Source organism: Dermatophagoides farinae, chromosome 2 (assembly GCF_024713945.1).
Source record: "Dermatophagoides farinae isolate YC_2012a chromosome 2, ASM2471394v1, whole genome shotgun sequence".
Classification (NCBI taxonomy): Eukaryota; Metazoa; Arthropoda; class Arachnida; order Sarcoptiformes; family Pyroglyphidae; genus Dermatophagoides; species Dermatophagoides farinae.
In genome coordinates, this window is record NC_134678.1 from 3,951,996 (window position 1) to 3,971,575 (window position 19,580).

General features: G+C 35.1%; 5 protein-coding genes across 6 annotated transcripts; 2 read left to right on the top strand and 3 right to left on the bottom strand.

Annotated features, from left to right (window-relative positions):
• Positions 1–20: 20 nt before the first annotated feature.
• LOC124498969 (uncharacterized) lies at positions 21–1,089 on the bottom strand. Its single transcript, XM_075735692.1, has 3 exons — positions 943–1,089; positions 167–885; positions 21–108 (listed from the first exon to the last, which is right to left on the bottom strand). Exons 2-3 carry the CDS (start codon positions 761–763, stop codon positions 46–48), a joined length of 660 nt encoding a protein of 219 aa, XP_075591807.1. The 5' UTR covers positions 764–885; positions 943–1,089; the 3' UTR covers positions 21–45.
• Positions 1,090–2,538: 1,449 nt separating this feature from the next.
• On the top strand, positions 2,539–4,046 carry LOC124498970 (potassium voltage-gated channel subfamily KQT member 5). Its single transcript, XM_047062802.2, has 2 exons — positions 2,539–3,273; positions 3,338–4,046. The coding sequence occupies exons 1-2, from the start codon at positions 2,643–2,645 to the stop codon at positions 4,012–4,014; spliced, it is 1,308 nt and encodes a 435-aa protein (XP_046918758.1). The 5' UTR covers positions 2,539–2,642; the 3' UTR covers positions 4,015–4,046.
• Positions 4,047–4,187: 141 nt separating this feature from the next.
• Positions 4,188–6,729, top strand: LOC124498971 (putative RNA-binding protein Luc7-like 2). Of its 2 annotated transcripts, XM_047062803.2 has the most exons (6): positions 4,188–4,358; positions 4,429–4,526; positions 4,581–4,679; positions 5,675–5,785; positions 5,847–6,142; positions 6,203–6,729. In XM_047062803.2, the coding sequence occupies exons 1-6, from the start codon at positions 4,292–4,294 to the stop codon at positions 6,507–6,509; spliced, it is 978 nt and encodes a 325-aa protein (XP_046918759.1). In that variant the 5' UTR covers positions 4,188–4,291; the 3' UTR covers positions 6,510–6,729. The 2 variants fall into 2 exon arrangements, with proteins under 2 accessions (XP_046918759.1, XP_046918763.1); XM_047062807.2 differs by lacking the exons at positions 4,188–4,358; positions 4,429–4,526; positions 4,581–4,679 and adding an exon at positions 5,235–5,496.
• Positions 6,730–10,005: 3,276 nt separating this feature from the next.
• Positions 10,006–16,706, bottom strand: LOC124500598 (COUP transcription factor 2). The gene is made up of 3 exons (XM_075735700.1): positions 14,587–16,706; positions 14,391–14,527; positions 10,006–10,837 (listed from the first exon to the last, which is right to left on the bottom strand). Exons 1-3 carry the CDS (start codon positions 16,269–16,271, stop codon positions 10,563–10,565), a joined length of 2,097 nt encoding a protein of 698 aa, XP_075591815.1. The 5' UTR covers positions 16,272–16,706; the 3' UTR covers positions 10,006–10,562.
• A 388-nt stretch (positions 16,707–17,094) lies between these two features.
• On the bottom strand, positions 17,095–18,910 carry LOC142598209 (uncharacterized). Its single transcript, XM_075735701.1, is given in 4 exon segments — positions 17,095–17,274; positions 17,347–18,018; positions 18,020–18,136; positions 18,138–18,910. Coding segments are annotated over 4 exon segments (1,053 nt in total). The 5' UTR covers positions 18,366–18,910; the 3' UTR covers positions 17,095–17,238.
• Between the last annotated feature and the right edge of the window lie 670 nt (positions 18,911–19,580).

The window sequence follows — 19,580 nt, forward strand, 5'->3', positions numbered from 1 at the left end:
GTTGTGATCATAAACAGAATAAGCTTGAATGTGAAAACTGGCTGTTTACGAACGATGTGATAGCAAAGTTTGAGTGATTAATATCATTTGACCATAAAACAAGATAGACTGTGAATTGAAAAAGAAATTAGTCAAATTCATTTGTTTTTTCTTAAATCACTTCTACCTTGAAAAATGCATCATGTGTATATGTCATCAAATACCTATCGAAAGTGATACCCATTTTTCGATCACTGCCAAGTATGGTTGAACCATAAGTTAAAGTTTTAATATGTAGCGAATGATTACGACTAAGTCGTACATTTTGATCATGTAAATGTAAGAATCGTAGATGAGGCCGATGTAACATGGCTGAATAATGGCTATACAGTAATTGTGAGGCAAACATTACGATAATGGTAACCGCATAGAATATATACATCATTATCTTGAGGGGATCATTACTTTTTGTTGCCAATAATTCGACAAAAAGAATCGATGATATAGGCAAAACCATTATACAATAAGCAGAAAAGGCACGTCCCATAACATGATTGTATCTAGCCACTTGTGCAGAACAAGCTTGATGCATCTTAATAAATTGGTACAATGTTCTACTCGGTTCTTCTTTATGAGACAAGAATAATCCACAACTTATCTTCCGACCATGACGTTGCAGCATATGATTTGTATCGCTCAATAAAGAAAAAATCATATGACTAAAAAGGAAGATACTAATTACTACGTTGCAAAAATGAAACACTAAAAAATGAAAGCGGATCATGCAGAATAGTGATCCGAACAGAACAAACAATATTGCCAAAAATAATTTAAATATGGATTTTTCATCTAAATATTCGATTTGATTCAGCCACAAATGAAAGGAAATAGTTAGAAGGGAGAAATCTGTAGAGAATCGAAAGTAATTTGTATGATAAATTATAGCCATTGTAGATATTTTACCTGTAATTATGATAAAAAATTCAATGATAATGTCCAAAAATAACTTAATTGAACCACGTGATTTATTATTGACAATGAATAATTTTAAATGGTGATTCCAGCTACTATTCCCTAGATTCCTAGTCTCATACGGCCTCCATTGTTTTTGCCGAAAGAGTTTTCCATAATATGTCTGATTCAACAGTTGAAAATGATAAAGAGTACCTCGCGAATTTATCAAGTAAAAGAGAAAATCAGAATAAATAGCAACCGCATACAAGCCCATGTAGATAAGATTGACGAATTTAAAATTATTATTCATAAACATGAGGTACGTAATGTCCAACATGAAGATTTGGGTGACCGAATCGAAATCCATTACATAAAAAACGGCATGAAGCAGGAAACAATAGGTATGTATAGCCAATTTCAATCGAAAATGGTTTGTCCATTTACAATACATTTCGTGTTGTCGCTTGAATTGCCATAGATTTTTAATGAATTCTTCGATTAACTCTTGTGAATTCACCAAAGGATTTAGTTTTCTTATTGCAATATTAAAAAATTTTTTCACTCTATCCATATGACAAGGTTTCTGATCATGATTTGCCATTTCGGTCGTTGCTGAAGAAGCCATGTTGTTCACAAATATCTTTACTGACTATTAAAAAATATGATTAAACTAAGCAATGATAATAAACTGAATGAATCCCATGATCATTACAAGTTGTCAATATCTCAAAGTGAATTCTTTATTTCATTTCGAGAATTCCCCACTTTTTCGCCCATGATCGTTAATTATAAAAATTGTTTGTTCAAAAAAAAGTCAGTTTTGTTACAATTTTATTGATCGGTATGGTACTGAAGTAATTTAGTTAGTAGAGAAAAAAATTCTGCAGCATAATTTAGGCGTATTTCTTCGCTTGCTTTAGTAATGGCCATGGTAATTTGACAACAAAGAAATTATTTGTTATGTCGGAAATGATATGAATGAATTACTTTTAAATGAAATATCGATCATGTTGACAAAATATCCATTTAATATTTAACCGATTGAGCGATTTTCAAACGCATTGGCAACATTTTCTTACCCAAATTGATTTATTTATGACGTTCACGGGAAGTGTTTTTATTGATTTGTGTGAGAAAAAAGTGTTCGAAAAAAACTACAATCTTGAATAGCCAGAAAAAAAATACAAATACTGGCGACTTATATTCACGATATAAAACATGGAAAAAATGCATTGTCAAAAAAAAAATAAAGTCAATCCTCTAAAAAGATTATAATCAACAGATTCTTTTAAAAAAAATATCGCCTTCAAGATGTCATCAGGAAACTAGAAAAATCAGAAAGAAAAAACAATAGTGCAATATCGAACATATCCTCAAGTCATCGTTGTTTTTGTAATAGATTTTAATTAGGTTTTCCAACATCAAAATAGAATATGGCTATAATATCAAGAAAAGATTATAATTATTATCATATATCGTTCCTGTCTATGTTATGCGGTATAACAATCGAACTTTATGGTGATAATAATAATATAATATTAATCTACTCTAATCAATCATTCTGCCATATGGACTTGTCAAACAGACAAAACCAGTTGTTTTTCTATTGTTTAAGAGAAGTTAAATGAAGGATTATCGTAAATATACACACCATATAGCTAAGGTTTGCATATTTATCGAATCGGGAAAACAAACCATCAGATGTGAGAATGGGCAAATTTTCAAGATTTTTGTTTGATGATCGTTTCCGTTATCAGACCTATTTATTCTTGAATCGACCTCAACATTTTTTGGGCATTTTCTATCAACTGTTTATCGCAACCTTGGCGGCACTATGTTTGATCTTGTCGATATGTTGTCCTGACATTTTACTTTTCTGGCTTGATATCTTAATGACGATAACTTTCAGTTTAGAATTTATCATACAGATTTGGGCCTCGTCATGTTTGCCCAAATATCGATCGAGTCAATACAGAGCTATCCGAATCATATTGGATCCCATTTGTTTATTGGATTTATTGATCATTGTCACCACTGTGATTGGTATTGTCACAAATCATGATGATATTACGATGGTATCTTCACTTTTGCGAGGATTTCGTATCCTACAGTTCTTCGAACATAAATATCGATTATGGCGATTGATCGTTAGCGTAATTTGGAATGGAAGATTTCAGCTTTTATTATGTTTTTATTTTGCTCTAATTCTCTTCGTTTTCTTATCGTTTGCAATGTTTCTCATCGAACAAGGTATCAACGAGCAATTCGAGACACTTGGTAGATCAATGTGGTTCACCATTATCACACTTTCCACTGTTGGGTTTGGTGATACGTATCCTAGTAAGTATTGCACGAATTCTAAATAAAACAATAACCGAAAAATTGATATATGTTTGTTATTAAGTCACAACAGCCGGTAAAATCGTTACCGCTCTTGCAGTGATTATAGGCCTTTCCATTTTCAGTTTGCCGGGAGGAATCATTGGTGCCGGTCTTGCTCTAAAAGTGGAAAATGAAGAAACGATTAGAAGTGAACTACAGGAACATAATGCTGCTCATGTTATTCAAAATGCCTGGCGTGTTTATTGGTCTCGAAGACTACTTTGTCAGCCATCAATGCCATTAATTACATCGATCATAATGATGGTAAATGACCAAACATTCAAGCGGAAACCTGCCAACTTACGAGTCATACAGTTTGTTTATCTGTTGAGATTTTCCTTATCTTGTCGTCGATTTAAGAAATCATTGCGAATGTTATCCGCAAAAAATTTTCATGAATTATATAGTCAAAATTGCATGGAACAGATGGAAAAACTTGCAATCTTAGAAATGATTATTCGTGACCAGGAAACCATGTTGCATGAACTTTTATCGCTGTTTCATCAACGAAAACAACAACGTCGTATTAGTGAAAAAAAATCTTTGTTTAAAAAAGTGAAAAATTGTAGTCCTAAAAGTAAGATCAGACGCTTCAATGGTCATGTAAGACGTTTCAAAACTAGTAATTTGAATAAATCAACTCTTAATAATTTCGATGAAATTAAACTGACTGATGAAGATCAAAGTTATCAAGGATAGAATTTCTTCCAAATTAATTTAAGAGAATAAAATTATTTATTATTATGTTTTGACTAAATTGAATATAGCTTCAATTTTTTTTATCATTAAAATTTTAAATCATTCTAACCATCATCGATTGTATCGAATGAAACGATTAATTCGTCCGATTCCAAATATGTTTATAACTGCTCATTTCATTCAGTTCTATTAAATGGTACAAAAACAATTGGTCATTTCTTATGTGCGTTTCTTTCTGTTTTTTCAAGGTATAACGATTATTAAAATTTAAGAATAAATGTCGGCTACCGAACAGATGCGAGCAATGCTCGATCAATTGATGGGCACTTCCCGAGTTGGTCCAGGTACTGTTATTAAATATCTACGTCGTATTATTGACATATTTTATCTATTGTATTTTTTTTTTACTTTAAGATGATAAGCAAAGATCGACAAAATATCGTTTCACCGATTCTCAAGTTTGTAAAAGTTTCCTGTTGAATTGTTGTCCACACGAGATTCTTGCCTCAACAGTAAGTATAATCACTTGATAGTCATGATCGTTGACTGAACTTTATTCTGATTAGCGTATGGACATTGGTGAATGTCCCAAAGTTCATGAATTTGCTTTGCGAGCTGATTATAATAAAGCAAGTAAAACACAACATTATGGATATGAATTGAACGTAAGTTTTCCATTTATATTCCTTTTATTTACCTTGAATTAGTTTTGATATGGACAATACTTATTTGACAAAATTGATATTCGATCCATGTTGATCTTCGGCCAACCCAATCACGTATTGTGTACGTATTCTCTTTATTGATGATCTTCAAACCTACAACCTTTCTGTTTCCTATTCATGTTTTTTTTCAAAATGAATATTTTAATTTCAACAAAAAAATTTTCGTTCAGAATCGATACCGGATATATATGATATATATTGATCTGGACATGGGTATTGCGCACCCAAAAATGGAACACATTCACACCAAAATCAATCGAGCGAACAAATGGTCAATCTGTATGTGTATGAAAATTAATCCCAATGATGATAATTTTTTTGATTAGAGTTTAATAGAGAACTAATAATAATGATATAGAATTTGACATGATGATGACCATGAGAATTATATTCGTAAGTTATATCTTGCATTTATTGAGCATGAAATGCAAGCCAAAAGTGATGAGACATCTATAAATATAATCTTGTCTGTTGCTTTTTATTATTTTCTCATTCTTCCATTCAACATGGTTAGTGGTTTTGTTGGAATTAATGTTTTGTTGTTGTTGTTGTTGTTGAAACGAATTGATAACCATCGTGTTTGCTTACGTACGTATTTAATTGAATCATTTCGTTGATGACAATATCTATTAAACTCGTTCCAAACAGTTATGTCTCGGCCGTTATATCGACGAAACAAACCTGTAAGAAAGAAAATTTGTCAAAGAAAGACTGTTTCGGTTCCATTAATGAATCGATTCAAGGCCTGTTTTCTGTTGTGAGTTTATTTAATTTTACTCTTGATTATTGATCTGAACAAATGCATTCGTTTCATCATTTATCACTGCTATAATTGTTCATTATTCCATTTTTTTCTTTTTATATTTGTTGTTTTGAATCATATGATCAATTTTTTATTGTGTTTCATTGACGTGCATCATGCATTGTCAATTTAGGCTTTTGAACATCTTTCTCAATTTGTCGCCGATGCTGATCGTCGAACTGAAGTAGCAAAAAAACGTTTAGCCGAAACTCAAGAAGAACTAAGTGTTGAAGCCTCCGAAAAGGTACTCCCTTGTTTATATTAAAAATTACCAAGATTCATAATTCTACATTTAATCCTGACAGCTCAATCGAGTGCATGAATTGGCTGAAGCTATTGGAAAAAAACTAGCGGCAGCTGAAGCCGCTGGCAGTGAAGGAAATGTGGAAGAATCGCTCCGATTGATGGAGGAAGTAGAAAAAATTAAGAAGGAAAAAAATGCTGCCGAAACAGAATATAAAAGTTCAATACCGACCTCCAGCTATCAGCAACAAAAGCTCCGTGTTTGTGAAGTTTGTTCGGCATACCTGGGCATTCAAGATAATGATCGAAGATTGGCAGATCATTTTGGAGGCAAACTTCATCTGGGTTTTATTACCATGTAAGTATTGAGAAAATTTATATTAAAATAATCATGAAAATTATCCCTCCTCTATTTCAGTCGAGAAAAACTTGAAGAATTGCGTGAATTGGTCGAAACCAATCGAAAGAAAGGCGTCTATAAACAATTAAAAAGAGATGGTAATACAAGCCATGAACGCGGTAGTAGTCGTTATGATTCAGATCGAAGTGGCCGTTCGTCCCGTTATGATAATGATAGGCGCCGCCGAAGCCGCTCTAGATCGAAGGAATATCCTGAACGCGATAGAGATCGAAATGAACGACGGAGTCATCAAAATCGAAATCGATATAGTGATCGTGGTGGCAGCAGCCATAGAGATCGTAGCCATCGTAATGGTCATTATTAAGTTAATACCTGTGCAAATTTATGTTATCAGTTTCTCTTTGACCGTGATCTTAAATTTTAATCATTGAGCTATTCATTTGAATTCATTTAATGACCAATTATCACATCCATTGAAATTTTTGTCTATCTAAATTTCATATTTCATATATTAATGCTTTTTATATATAATGATTATTATTAATAATAAATGTAATTGCATATATTTAGCAATATCTTATAAACACAACTTATAATTACGAGTACTATCAAATAGATGTCGCTTTGAAGAATTTTTAAAATCTTTCAAATTCTAAAGATTTTTCTGAATCACTCAATGAAACTGTGTCATTACTTCTCAAAAAACCCCCCCGGTTTTTTGTGTGTTATTTTAAAATGATGATTGTCAATAACTAGTTACAGACCAACCATTGTTGCGAGCAATAACGTTCCGTTAGTCAACTATTATGAAGTCTGGTAAGGATAAAATTTTTTTCTCTATTTCATTTAGCTATACCTCAGCCAGCAAACTAGTAAGTAGATTGAAAGATCAGAAGTAATCTGATATTTGCTAAAATGACTTGATGGTTGATGGCGGTTGTGTATGTGTCCATGTGAATAATGGGTGCAGCCGTCTTTTCCTGATTATGATTATGATCATATTGTTGAATACTTTAAAGCTCGATTGAAAGCAGAAAATGATTGTCCAATTAGATATAACCATTATATATTAACCAGATCATTGTCTCCATCGTACGATTCATTTTGATGATTATGGACGCTGTTCACTTGGGATTCATGTATACGAAAATTCAATATGAGAAAAACACCTATTGGGTTACATCATTGCGACATAAACCAAACTTTACTGCTGTTGGTAGAATATGTTCTTTTGTGACATTTTGACATCTCATCGAAAAAAATGCAAAAACATTAGCATGAGGCCATATCAAAATAATGTCTACTTACGGAAAAAAATAGACCACAATTTGCGGACCAAAAAGTTGCACACGCCATATAATCACTGTTCTGGCAGCCAATCGAAGCTATAGAGTGTGTATGTTGCTACAAATGAAAAACTTTACACCATTGGACGATTTGACATTTGACAAAAGTGAAATTGGATCTTTTACATTCTGCGTGGGTCTGTTCTGCCGCTTAACAATCATTGTCTGTCTGTTTGGACATCATTCGAAAAAAATGAAACTCTGCTAACCGTTTTAAATGTTTGTTGCACATAAACAATGAATGACATTTTCTTCTTTAAAATTAATTGGATTATAATCCGTTTCCCTTGATGGTTACATCAGCAGCAGTGTCTCATTCCATGCAATATGCAGATTGAACGAAATGAGATAATCATTTGGTGGATGATTTTCATGACAGTTCTCATTATATTCTATTCACCCACTTTTGCAAGTTGGTCGCCTTGCAAACAATGCCTTGTTGCCAGATTCTGATTTTTTTTTTATTTTTTGGTTCATTATTATTTAAAGGCGGAATATGTCTCAAAAAAATGAAATCTAATGTCTTGACTTGACCGCCATAGTAACTAAAAAATTTTCCCATCTCTCTTTTTCTTTCACTACATTTGAGATATAACTTTTTATTGGAAAGAAGCTTTTATCGGCTGTGATATATTTTTTATATTTTTTTTTTTGAATTATTTATTATCGCTGTTGATTCGTTTGAATTATGAATTATTATCATATAACAAAAACAACAATATGAACTATCATTACGATTATAAACATTTGTTTCGGACAATTGTAAAAAAACTAAATTCTGGAACTAAAACTGTCAAAAAGTCATTAAGATGACGTTGTATTCTCAATATGTGGGTATGGAATTTGCATTTACAAAAAAAAATAACAGTAGCAGGTGACAGTTATAGCAATGGTCAAGTGGGAATTCATCATTGTATAAAAAACTTAGTTAACAGTTATGGTTGGAGATTGAGCATCATTGCTGACAAGGCTACGGCAAAGGCTCAATCTTGTCATCATCATTGCTTTCTTGATAAAAATCATATTTTTGGTGATTGTATTAGATATTTGACACACACACACACACATATACCAACTGGGAGATGACATCACAATAAATGATGGAAATGAATACAATCATTTCATTTCTATTCGTATCTATGAGTTTAATAGAGTTACATCACATCACGGAAACGGACATGAACAAAAAAAATAATGACATTTCGATTAAAAATATCTTTAATGAGGATCAAGAATGTCACCACAATTGACGATAAAATAGCATACTTTTCAAAGTGAAAGGTGTCAAATGTCAAAACAAATTTTCATTTTTTTTTAAAAACATTCATCATTCTTTCGTATTCGGCCGTTTTCGGGTTATTCGAATCAAATTGTCGAACTGTTCCTAGTGACGTTTGGTAATTTTATTTTCCATCTTTTTTTGGTTGGCCCAGCAGTTACTGATTTCGAATCAAATTTGATTCATAACTATTGTTGTTGACGATTGATGATAATCTAATATAGAAATTGGAAAAATTCTCTTGTGAGCAAAATTCATGGCTTGCAGTCATTCATTGATGAACTACTTTTCTAGGATCCTTTCAGTTAAAAATGGAACTGATTTCATCTAATAGAAAAAAAAGAAACATTTGTCCTCAAGGCGGGCTTTGGAATTCGGTTGACAAATCTGCCTAGTTCTGTTTAGTGTTTTTTCGTGACCCAAGTTCTATGATCAAACGCTGAATGCAAATCATATATTCATTCAACCATTAACAAACGTGTGCGTGGATCTTTCAATTGATTCGATTAGTTTGAATATAGTTTCGATTCGATAAAATGATACCTTCAAGTTGACAATCACATAAAAACCCTCTGGCCTGCAAAATTAAAATAAATTAACATTCCATGGGTTAGAGTTTGTCCATGATTTCATTTCGAATGAATGACTATTGAGTGTAATGTGTCGATTTGTTAATTCTCATTTTGAATCATTGATGACCATTTCTAATCAATTTTATATGTTGATATTACCTGAATAATTAGTTGACGAAAATTATTTGAATAAAAAACATTTGAACTTTTGAGGCCAGCACCTATGACCTATGATCTTCAACAGTTTGGTGTGATATTGACAACTAATATCTCATATTATGGATAGCAATGGCCAAACAGCCACCTTACAAACCAATCACTATATTTCAACATCATATCGTTCATATTCGGTAGGAGCGATGATCTCTTGTGTTGTCATGTTTGTATGATAATAAAATCGATTGCTATGTACGTGCTGTTGTTCTTGTCGTGTAATGCTAACAACATCTGTGAACTTTGACATGAAACCACACATAACCAAGGTCAACAGCTTCTTTCTTTTCTTAGTTTATTTCCATGAACATCTTTTTATGGATTGCTGCTGTTGATTGTCTTTGTTGTAAACCAAGAACGTTTATTTAAGATCTGATCTCAAATATGTTTAACGACGTTACCATATATTGGAATGTGGATAGTTAAGAAATCTAGGAGCCAAAAAAAAACTTTGGATCTTTTCATTTATACTTTATTGGTCTTTGAAAATTGGAAATTTACAATTTGAGATCTTTTGAGATTCTGTTTGTGAATAAGATAATCAGTATTTATCATTTTGTTCAAATATTCTATCGTGAGTGAGAAAGCGGAAAACTTTGTTCAGCTAAATAATAGGAGAAGGCGAATAAACAAAAATTTATGGCACCATGCAATGACATTTAAAGTCTGACAAATTCACGAACAAACGAAACAACAAACCAAACCAAATTGCTAGAATTCATTCATGATGCATAGGATGAGAAAAACGGTAATTCAATGAGAATACCATGTTGGTATATGTATTTATCGTCTAATGAATTGCATAAAGTTATATGACAATCAAACATGTTGTTTTTATAATAAAAATGATGTAACCGTTCTATGAGCACTAAAAGACAATCCAATTATAAGTATATAGGTAGGATGTATCTTGATTTAAGAAAAAGAGGACAACATTGCACAACAAATCAAATTACAATTATTATTTGGCGTGTAGTATGGGTGAGTGTGTTTGGATTGGAATAAAATCATTGAAGAGACATGTATGGCCAGGTATAGCTATTACCACTGACTAACATATCTCGAATTAATGTTTCGATGGGAGTTTTGCCTACTAAACGAACGAAAAACAATTGCTCAATCACATGCGAACTAACTGAACGTAACGAAGGTAAACGCAGTAACAATTTTCCAAAACGTATCGGCTGATTGGGATAATTTGTTCGGCAATATTCTTCCAATGCGCATTGAGATTTCTCTTGTATGCTTTCGATGTGGCCACCATCCTGTAATCCACAAGCATCTGTCAATATATAAATATAAAAAAATTCATTAATTACTTGTGATTATTATCAAACAATCAACAATGACGAGACCATTCTGTTGCGACAATCGTCCCTATCCTCAACCGATTTGTCTGCACGATCCGTGAACACAAATAGTAAGCAGAAGATACAGTAGCATTAATGTGATTTGATTCAATCAAACAAAGAGCTCTCATCCATTCATACAAATCAAATCAAATCAAATCAAACCAAAAACATATCAGAGTGGCTGACAAGAGTGAACCGTTTTGTCCAAATTTTTTCCGCTGCTGCCGGCTAGCATTGAAACAAAAATTCATCTATTCAAATTGGTGGCTTTTCACGGTTACCATTATACCATTTGGCACAAATTCAATTTGTTTGCATCGTGCACACACAACCATTGTTTGAGTGTGTGTTTCAATTTGCAAACAAAATCATTCTCAGGGCCAGCGAACATTATTCGATTGTGGTTGGCACAAATCATTATAAAAAATGATTCAATCCGACCGAAACAATGTCTTTCGTTATGATACATACAATGTCAATAATCAAAAGCAACAAAAATCAAATGGAAGATTCGTCAAACGGTTTTGAGTAGTATGGTAAATCGTTTCTTATCTTTTTACTGTTGAAAATACACTAATTGCCGAAAAAACATTCATCGATATATGGAAGGAAATTTGATGCTCAATTAAATATTGGATGGAAAATCTCTTTTTCAGAATCAATCTAATTGATAAAGAAATTTTCGTTATTCTGCATGATGATATTTGGGTGATTGAATTTTAGGAAAGTATAATGGCGAAAATAAATTGAATGATGATGATAAAAAAAAAGTTTGCGGCTTGTCATAAAATTCAGATAAGTAATCAGTATTTTTCAACTTTTTTTCATTTGAAAAAGATGTAAAAATCTTGTTTTATTCCAAAGATTAAACTTTGATCTCGAAAAGAGTTCTGGGTTACAACTTTGAGAACAAGAATAGTAAAGAATGATGATGATGATGATGATGATGACAAGGATAAATAAAAGCATATCATTAACATCATTAAGCAAGTAACTACCATCCTAATAATCCCATTGCGGTAAATGTCGAATATTTTCCTCACTGTTGTTGGTTGAGGCTGCCAAATCCATTAACACCAGACATTTTTTTTTGCAATTGTGTTGAATTCAGTTTTTATTCTACCTACTCTCTCACTCATTGAATCTTTTTGGATCATTAAGGGAAAAAGTGGCATATCAAGTAGCCTCTTCATTCACTATACGACTTATAAGAGCAAAAAAGCTTACCATTATCATTATCATCATCATCATTCACCAAAAAAACGAGTCAACTTTTTTTCAGATTTACTGGATCCACAACAAACGACGGCAATCCATGTGGCCATATTATCGATTGCTGTGTGTTAGTGACAGTATGCTTGAGTGTGTGTGTGTGTCTATGACAATCGATCATCAAAGTCAGAGAAGCAGCAAAACTCTTTCGTTCTTTGTTTCTGATATTCGTGAACGAAATTTTGAACAAAAAAAAACTCGGGAACCAAATGACACCAACCAACCATAAACAAACAATGCCATATCGGACCGGATGTGGTCAATCACACTAGTACGTTTGGTTTGCCCTTTGACCCGGTGACACAGTCTTTTTTTAAAAAAAGAGTTGAGTAAATGCACACGTGCAAAACGTGTTTGTTCGCGTTGACCTTTGACTTGGTCATAACAACCATTTTAACTCATCGGTATAGTAACAAAATATCATCTGCATTCAAATATTATTGGTCTGAAATATTTTGCTATAATTATAACTCACCATATATCGATGGAACAAAAAAAAATTATTATAATTCAACATTGAACCTGACCCGACTTTTCATTATCGAAGATAGTTAGATTTTTATTATGAATTGGCTACTCGAATATTTTTCTATTCGTTTTGAATCGGTCCACAATACAATGAAAAAATAAGAAAATGTTTGACCTCCTCAAAACATGTTCTTAACAAAAAGTTCGGTGTGGCCCCAGAGAAAAGGTCATGAACTTACTTGGTGTTTTTGAAACAGAAATAAAAAACAACTAAATCGAGTACAAAATTAATCGGCTTCGTCAATTGTAAGCACTAGGACAGTCTTAGTCAAGCTAGATTTTGTATGTACAAGACCCAAAGGAGTGTGTGTGACCTTTTTTGCGGTCACACAATAACAACAAGAGAAAATGTTACCGTGTGTTCATTCATAGCAAATGATTTCTTTTTTTTTTATTTTTATTCATCATCATAAGTTTCAATGACCCCTAACCTTAACTGTAAAGGTATGTGAATGATGATGACGACAAGGGTCAAGTGTTTGTCACACTTGTATATTCGATCACTTTGAAAATGCAAGCTTTATATGGAAAAAATATCTTAGTCATTGCTATAGTCGGGCCACAAAACGAAAGGTAAGGAAAACGTACGGACCAGAGTGGCAAAACACATATAGAAAAAATTTTGCCATTGACTTTAACCTTGTGAGTTTTGTATACAATAATGTAATTATCGACCAAATCAATTTGGGCCATTTCATCGACACGATCGTCTATTCATGAATTGGTCATTATGAATGAAGTACTTTTCATAGATAATTTGAAATGACGATAGAGGTTTCATTGTTTTCATTTCAGTGAAAAGTAAGTTTGAAAGGCCATGTATTGCATCCAAACCTCAAGTATTGCCATCATTTAAATCGAGCAGACACAGGTGATCATCATGATGAGGGACATCATGAACCATGCATTTTATTTTTTGCCTATGGCTGTGTGATCATTGAAATGACCTTGTAGCCTGATTTTCGTCTCAAACAATTTGATATATTTAAACTTGCCAAGCATAAACATACCACCAACAACCCTGAATTGTACCCCTGACTTTTAGGGTCATTTGAAAACTAGAATGAAAAGCGAGAAAAACTTTCGCTTCTCGATGCTTACTTCGGTCATCCTCATCATGATGGCTCATCTTAACATTCTGCCGGCAGAATAGCAATTCACCATGCACACACCCCGCCTGCTTATCTAGAAAATAGACTCACTCACTGACTAGCTATAAGCGATAATCAGCGACGAATATAACATTATAACCTTTGACCTTGGTCAAAAAAAAATGAAGAACAAACATGCCAATGTATTTGGGTGAGTAGGCATCACCCCTCCGCCGCCAAAGAAATTTCGTCGTTATCACGACTATGATGGCCATCAATACATCGACACAAACACACAAATGCCTGACACATGACCGACATTAGACTTTGATCTTTGATCAATGTTGTTGAAATTGTCGATTGCATTGCCATTCCTCCCTCACCACCACCACCACTACCAAGACGATAAACATCATCATCATAGTGATGATAAATCGCCATTTCATGTTTGACTACAATGTATATTATTTCCAAATCAATCTATTTATGGAGGTCAGATGGCAACAAAGGTTAAATTATATAGATGAGAATGGAAACACTTTTTAAAATTGACAAAATCATTTGTTTGTGATAAACATTGAGCAACACTCACCGGTAGTGAACAAAACGATCGCTTTCAGACAGCTATATTCGGCTGCATCCACTTGTAGGGCTTTCAATTTTTCCAAATTATCCTGAAAAATGCGAATGTGATCCATGAAGGCCACTACACGGTCTGCTGCCATTGGACTGAATAAGTTCGAGAATTACATGTTTGAAAATTTATTTCTATGCGTTTGGACACTTACTTGGCATGAAGACCAGCAGCTGCTAATAGATGAGCGGTATGCATCGGCATTGAACATTGACTGGCGTTCAAAATGAATAATTCTGACCAGACCATTCGAAGCAGGGAAACCTGGTCTTGTACTTGAAGATCCGGAAAATGAGGAATTTTCCTCGCCCAATCAACGGCAGAAAATAATATACGGGCAGCCATTTCGCACATGGTCTCGATGCTCAACAGTCCATTGGCCGATGTACTATGAAGCTGTTGCATCGTTTGTGTCAATCTGGCTGTCGATTCAGCTTGCTGCAGTAAGGATACATAACCTTGTAAATTATATTTTCCATTCGAACCATTGACTGCCGTAGCGGCAGAAGTCGAGGCTGTTGCTGCCGATAAGCTGTTTCCACCATCCATGCTTGGTACTTGACCATTTACCGAGTTAAGAGATTGACCGGCTGCATTGTTATTAGTCGACGAAAGCATGCGACTGTTGGTGTTATTGGCAGCTTGTGATTGTTGTTGCGATTGATGATGATGCGATGATTCCATCGATGATCCATTGGCCACTGGACTTAAACCAAGAGCAGCTGCAGCAGCTGCAGCTAAAGCTGCAGGTGAATGAGCCGCTGAAGATCCAGTAAAGGATGAATGAGTTGGAGTTAATGGGACACGACCACGCTGAACCGCTGTCGACGATGATGATGAAGGGGAAGAAGAAAAAAAATGATTAGACCAAGTGTTTGCTGCATATAATGCATGCGCTGCGGCCATTTGTTGTTGCTGATATAGGAAAAGACTAGCTGCTGCCGCTAAAAATTGTTGCTGCTGTTCCGGTGTAGATTGACTTGCAGTTGGAACATTGTTGTTAACAATAGTAGCAGGATATAAGAATGGCATTGGAATTCCCAACAATGTTGGCATGCAATTGATCATTGTATTGCTGTTATTATGAATGGAATGTCGATTTTGTTCTGATTGATTAGAAGCAACTTGTTTAGAATTGCCATTTTGATCATACGATGTCAACGATGACTGGGAAGAACGACTCGATTCCTGATTCGTAGTAACAGATGTTTGATATCCGTAATTAGCCGAACCGCTAGACGCTGGAGATGGAAGAAATAATGGCGGATAGAGAAAAGGCGGCATTAGGCCAGTGAGGGATGAATGATTTTCGCTTATAACTGGCGTGATTGCTGTTGGAGATCCACCATACATATTCAATGAGTTTTCCGTTTCAGATGTTATAGTTGTAATTGATCGATTTGGATCATAGACTACCAAAGCATTAGAATGTGTTGCATGATCCTTGGATGCCCGCCGTTTTGTATTGCTCATTTTCGCCATCGAACTTGTAGTTTGTTTTCCTTCCGGAATTCGTGACATGATCGAAGATGACTGGCCCTTATCAATGTTTATCATTTCAGAATATTGTTCTTCGCAAGTAGAGCTGTTCAGAGGACTAGATCGACTTTGACTAGATGAAAAATGACCATCAATCGAAGGTGAAGGTGATTCATCCACTTTGACCACAACCATCATCTCATCGTCAGCATTATCATGATTCGTAATTCGAGCTAAATTCTGATCACGATCATTTGATGAATTCTGATTCTGTGCCATAGTGATGGTGGATGACGCAGATCGACAACGATCACGAGCCTTTATAAATGGCTCATCACTAAGAAGAATTTCGATTGACATTTTTATGACTAGAGATAAATGATTGACCAGACTAGAATAAACCAAATTCAGCCAGGATATCTGACGCGGGCAATGATCGACGCTAAACTAAAGTGACGCTTGGTTGTTGGATCTAATTTTAGCAGCAACATTCAATCTCTCTTTATCCTCTTTCCCTCACTATATATATGTTGTGAACGTGTTCCAATTGGAACCGTGGCCAGTCCTCTTTTTTGTATTCTATCTATCATACGCTTGCGCCTGGATAACAATTATAGCGGATTCAAATATGGGCGGACCGTGTACCAATTGAACCAAGTTGATGTTTGTGTGTGTGTGGCCACATGTAAACTTACAATGTTATTCAACTTGATGAAATGTAACACGCATATCTAGAGTATATCTTTGATCTTTTTTTTAAGCTAACACCAGAATCTCGATATATTTGAGTATGTGTATAAAATGGATACAAACTCACCTTCGCGACGCATACCCATCTTTAGGCACTTTCGTAGGCGGCAATATTGGCACTGATTCCTATGATGTTGATCCACCGGACAATTACGACTACCACGACATGAATATGTTAGGTTACGGCGTACTGAACGTTTGAAAAATGATTTACATCCTTCACATGTGAATTGACCATAATGTTTTCCTGAGCTCTTATCCCCGCAAACCACACACTCTACCGATATCTGATTATTGGTGGTACTACTAGCCGTAACTGTTGTCACACAGTTAGCTGACCCTTGCGGCTGTTGGACACTATTACCACCATTCATGGTGGCCATATTGCGTTGAGATTGATGTAGATTAACCCGGTTAGTATTGGATAATTTGCTTGTACTGCATGTAGGCGTTGATGGTGATGCTTGACTACTTGTTGTACTCGATGCACGACTTGAACTGGATCGAGATCCTAATGGAACGGATCCTCCCAAACTTAACGGCAACCCTAAATTCGTATGTGTTACACTAGTAGTCGTTAGACTTCCGGGCGAGCCATGTAGACCAGAACTAGCTGTAGATGATGTACCGGAAATTAAGGATTGATGATGTGATGATGATGATGATGATGATGATGACCACTCACAGCCGTGGAACCCATCTGTGATATGTTAGAAGTGGGAAGAAGTTGAGTAAAATTGGCATATTGGCTGTATGCGTTAGTGGTCGTTCCATTTGTCATAATAGATGGTGGATGTTGAGAGGATACTGTGTTGGTCATTGCCAATTGGCCATTAGTTGTTTGATGAGACCCGACTGGCTGAGAAGACTGTTGAAAGCCATTGGCTGTAGCATAAGCTACATGACTTTGCATCGATCCATTAGTGGAAACTGTTCCATTGGGAGGAGGAGCAATGGCAGACATTAGCAAACCCCCATCAAAGGCTTGACTTGGTATGGATGATGGAGATGAATACATTATCTGATGGGGATGATGGGGGTGCTGGTTATGACTTTGATGGTTTAGATGAGTTGTATTTCCACTTCCGCTGTGTGAATGAGATACGTAATGAGTTTGATGGCGGTGATGATGATTTTGACCAGTAGAATGAGTACCAGGATAATGTAAGGAGATGTCTTGAATATTTTGACTGCTACTGGGACTTGTTACAATAGGACTGATCGATGAGTTGGATGGTGATAATGATGAATGATGATGAAAAGTTCCAAAAAAAGGTGCTAAGGCGGCTGCAGCAGCAACGGCAGCAGCTTGTGCTGCCGGTGCATTATTATTGCTGTTGCTGTTAAGTTGTTCCTGTTGGAAGATCTAATATTGAAGATTTAGTGCTCACTACAGCTTGTTGCTGTGTTTTTGAACCGTTATCTGCAGTCGTTGATACTTCACCACTGGTGATCGTGGTGGCCACACCAACAGTGCGTGGATTTGCGTTTATCAGAATTTATCAATTGACAATCCGTTTTGACTAACGATGATGGATTGCCGGGTTCGTTTCCGGTAAAGGTAACAGCGCTCTTTGAAAAACTTGACTCAATGTCACTGGACGACGATGAAGATGATGTAGATGTCAGGTCAGTGCTTCTCGATGACACGGAAGGTGTTGGAGGATGCCAAGGTTGTGGCTGCTTACTCACTGCCAAAGCCATCAGATGAGAATAACACTTTGACACACACACACATACACATTTAGAGAAGACGGATTAGATTCATCATAATGTCAAGCATTCACCTATCTTTCAATCAATAATTCAAATTTACAGACACTCACAATCACAAATTGTAACGACAAACAGCAGCAAAAAATAGCAAGATACAATGGTACGATCATAACGACCAACAGGTCATAGGTCAACTAGAAAGGCAATACTATAGTTATCATCATCATTCATGATTCAGTGCTAGCTGGTCGTCATTGGCGTCGAATAGCATAGCAAGAGTCAGTGTTGTCATGTGCACAAATGGATATTTTGTCAGTGGATCAAGTGTCATACACAGAATGCAAACCGAAAATCTCATGATATTGGTGAACAGCAGCATCAAAATCAAAAGCCTGGTTTGTTCTGTTGTTTCGGGTACCGATAAGTTGACTGACGCCCGACACCAATAAAAATGTTCAGCACGAACGAACGATGCTCTTGCTCTGGTCTGTTTTCGCGATTGACTTATTTGGCCTACGAGCGTGTGTGTGTGTGTGTGTTTGTGTGTGGTTGTTCATTGGGATCAAACAAACGGTGATGATCTTTTTTTTCGGAGACGATATCGACCATGGTCGATTTGTGTGTGTCGAGACCTTGTGAATTCAGTACATTAATGTGTATTTATGTGGTGGTAGCAATAAATGTGCGCAACCCTCCTCATCAATGTATCGTATGAGATCGTTCATGTCTCTAAAGAATGATGTCGTGATGATGGTGGTGGTGGTAAAGCGATTGCTCTTGTTTCAAACGTTAGGCCACACCTCTTTTATTTAATGCGGTATATTGGGCCAATAATTTTTATATACAAAATTTCACGATTTTGGCCAGCCCAAAACTGTGCTGATAGTGTGCTATCCATTCGGATGAATGATGGCTGGAATTCAATGTGATGATCGTCATTATCATGAATATGAAGTATTATATGTCATTAAAAAAATGGCCATTATTATAACCATTAGATACAAAGTCCATCGCGCCCATATTTACAGTAAAAGAAATCGCCTAGTCTGACTGTTTGACCTTATCACAGTTGAAAGTAAGTAACCTTCCTAGGACAGCCTTAAAGCGGCAAATTTTCCAATTTTAACTTTGATTGTACTAAAAAAGACCCCTTAAATAAATTCTTTGATCAAATTATACTCACACCCACACACCTGGAACAAA

Coding starts and splice junctions, on each gene's coding strand:
- LOC124498970 (XM_047062802.2), top strand. CDS start 2,643: ATGGGCAAATTTTCAAGATTTTTGTTTGATGATCGTTTCCGTTATCAG. Junction 3,274..3,337: donor GTTTGGTGATACGTATCCTA/GTAAGTATTGCA, acceptor TTTGTTATTAAG/TCACAACAGCCGGTAAAATC.
- LOC124498969 (XM_075735692.1), bottom strand. CDS start 763: ATGATCCGCTTTCATTTTTTAGTGTTTCATTTTTGCAACGTAGTAATT. Junction 109..166: donor CACATGATGCATTTTTCAAG/GTAGAAGTGATT, acceptor TTCAATTCACAG/TCTATCTTGTTTTATGGTCA.
- LOC124500598 (XM_075735700.1), bottom strand. CDS start 16,271: ATGTCAATCGAAATTCTTCTTAGTGATGAGCCATTTATAAAGGCTCGT. Junction 14,528..14,586: donor GCTGCTGGTCTTCATGCCAA/GTAAGTGTCCAA, acceptor GAACTTATTCAG/TCCAATGGCAGCAGACCGTG. Junction 10,838..14,390: donor GATCGTTTTGTTCACTACCG/GTGAGTGTTGCT, acceptor ATATATTGACAG/ATGCTTGTGGATTACAGGAT.
- LOC124498971 (XM_047062803.2), top strand. CDS start 4,292: ATGTCGGCTACCGAACAGATGCGAGCAATGCTCGATCAATTGATGGGC. Junction 4,680..5,674: donor ATTATGGATATGAATTGAAC/GTAAGTTTTCCA, acceptor TTGTCAATTTAG/GCTTTTGAACATCTTTCTCA. Junction 5,786..5,846: donor GTGTTGAAGCCTCCGAAAAG/GTACTCCCTTGT, acceptor TAATCCTGACAG/CTCAATCGAGTGCATGAATT.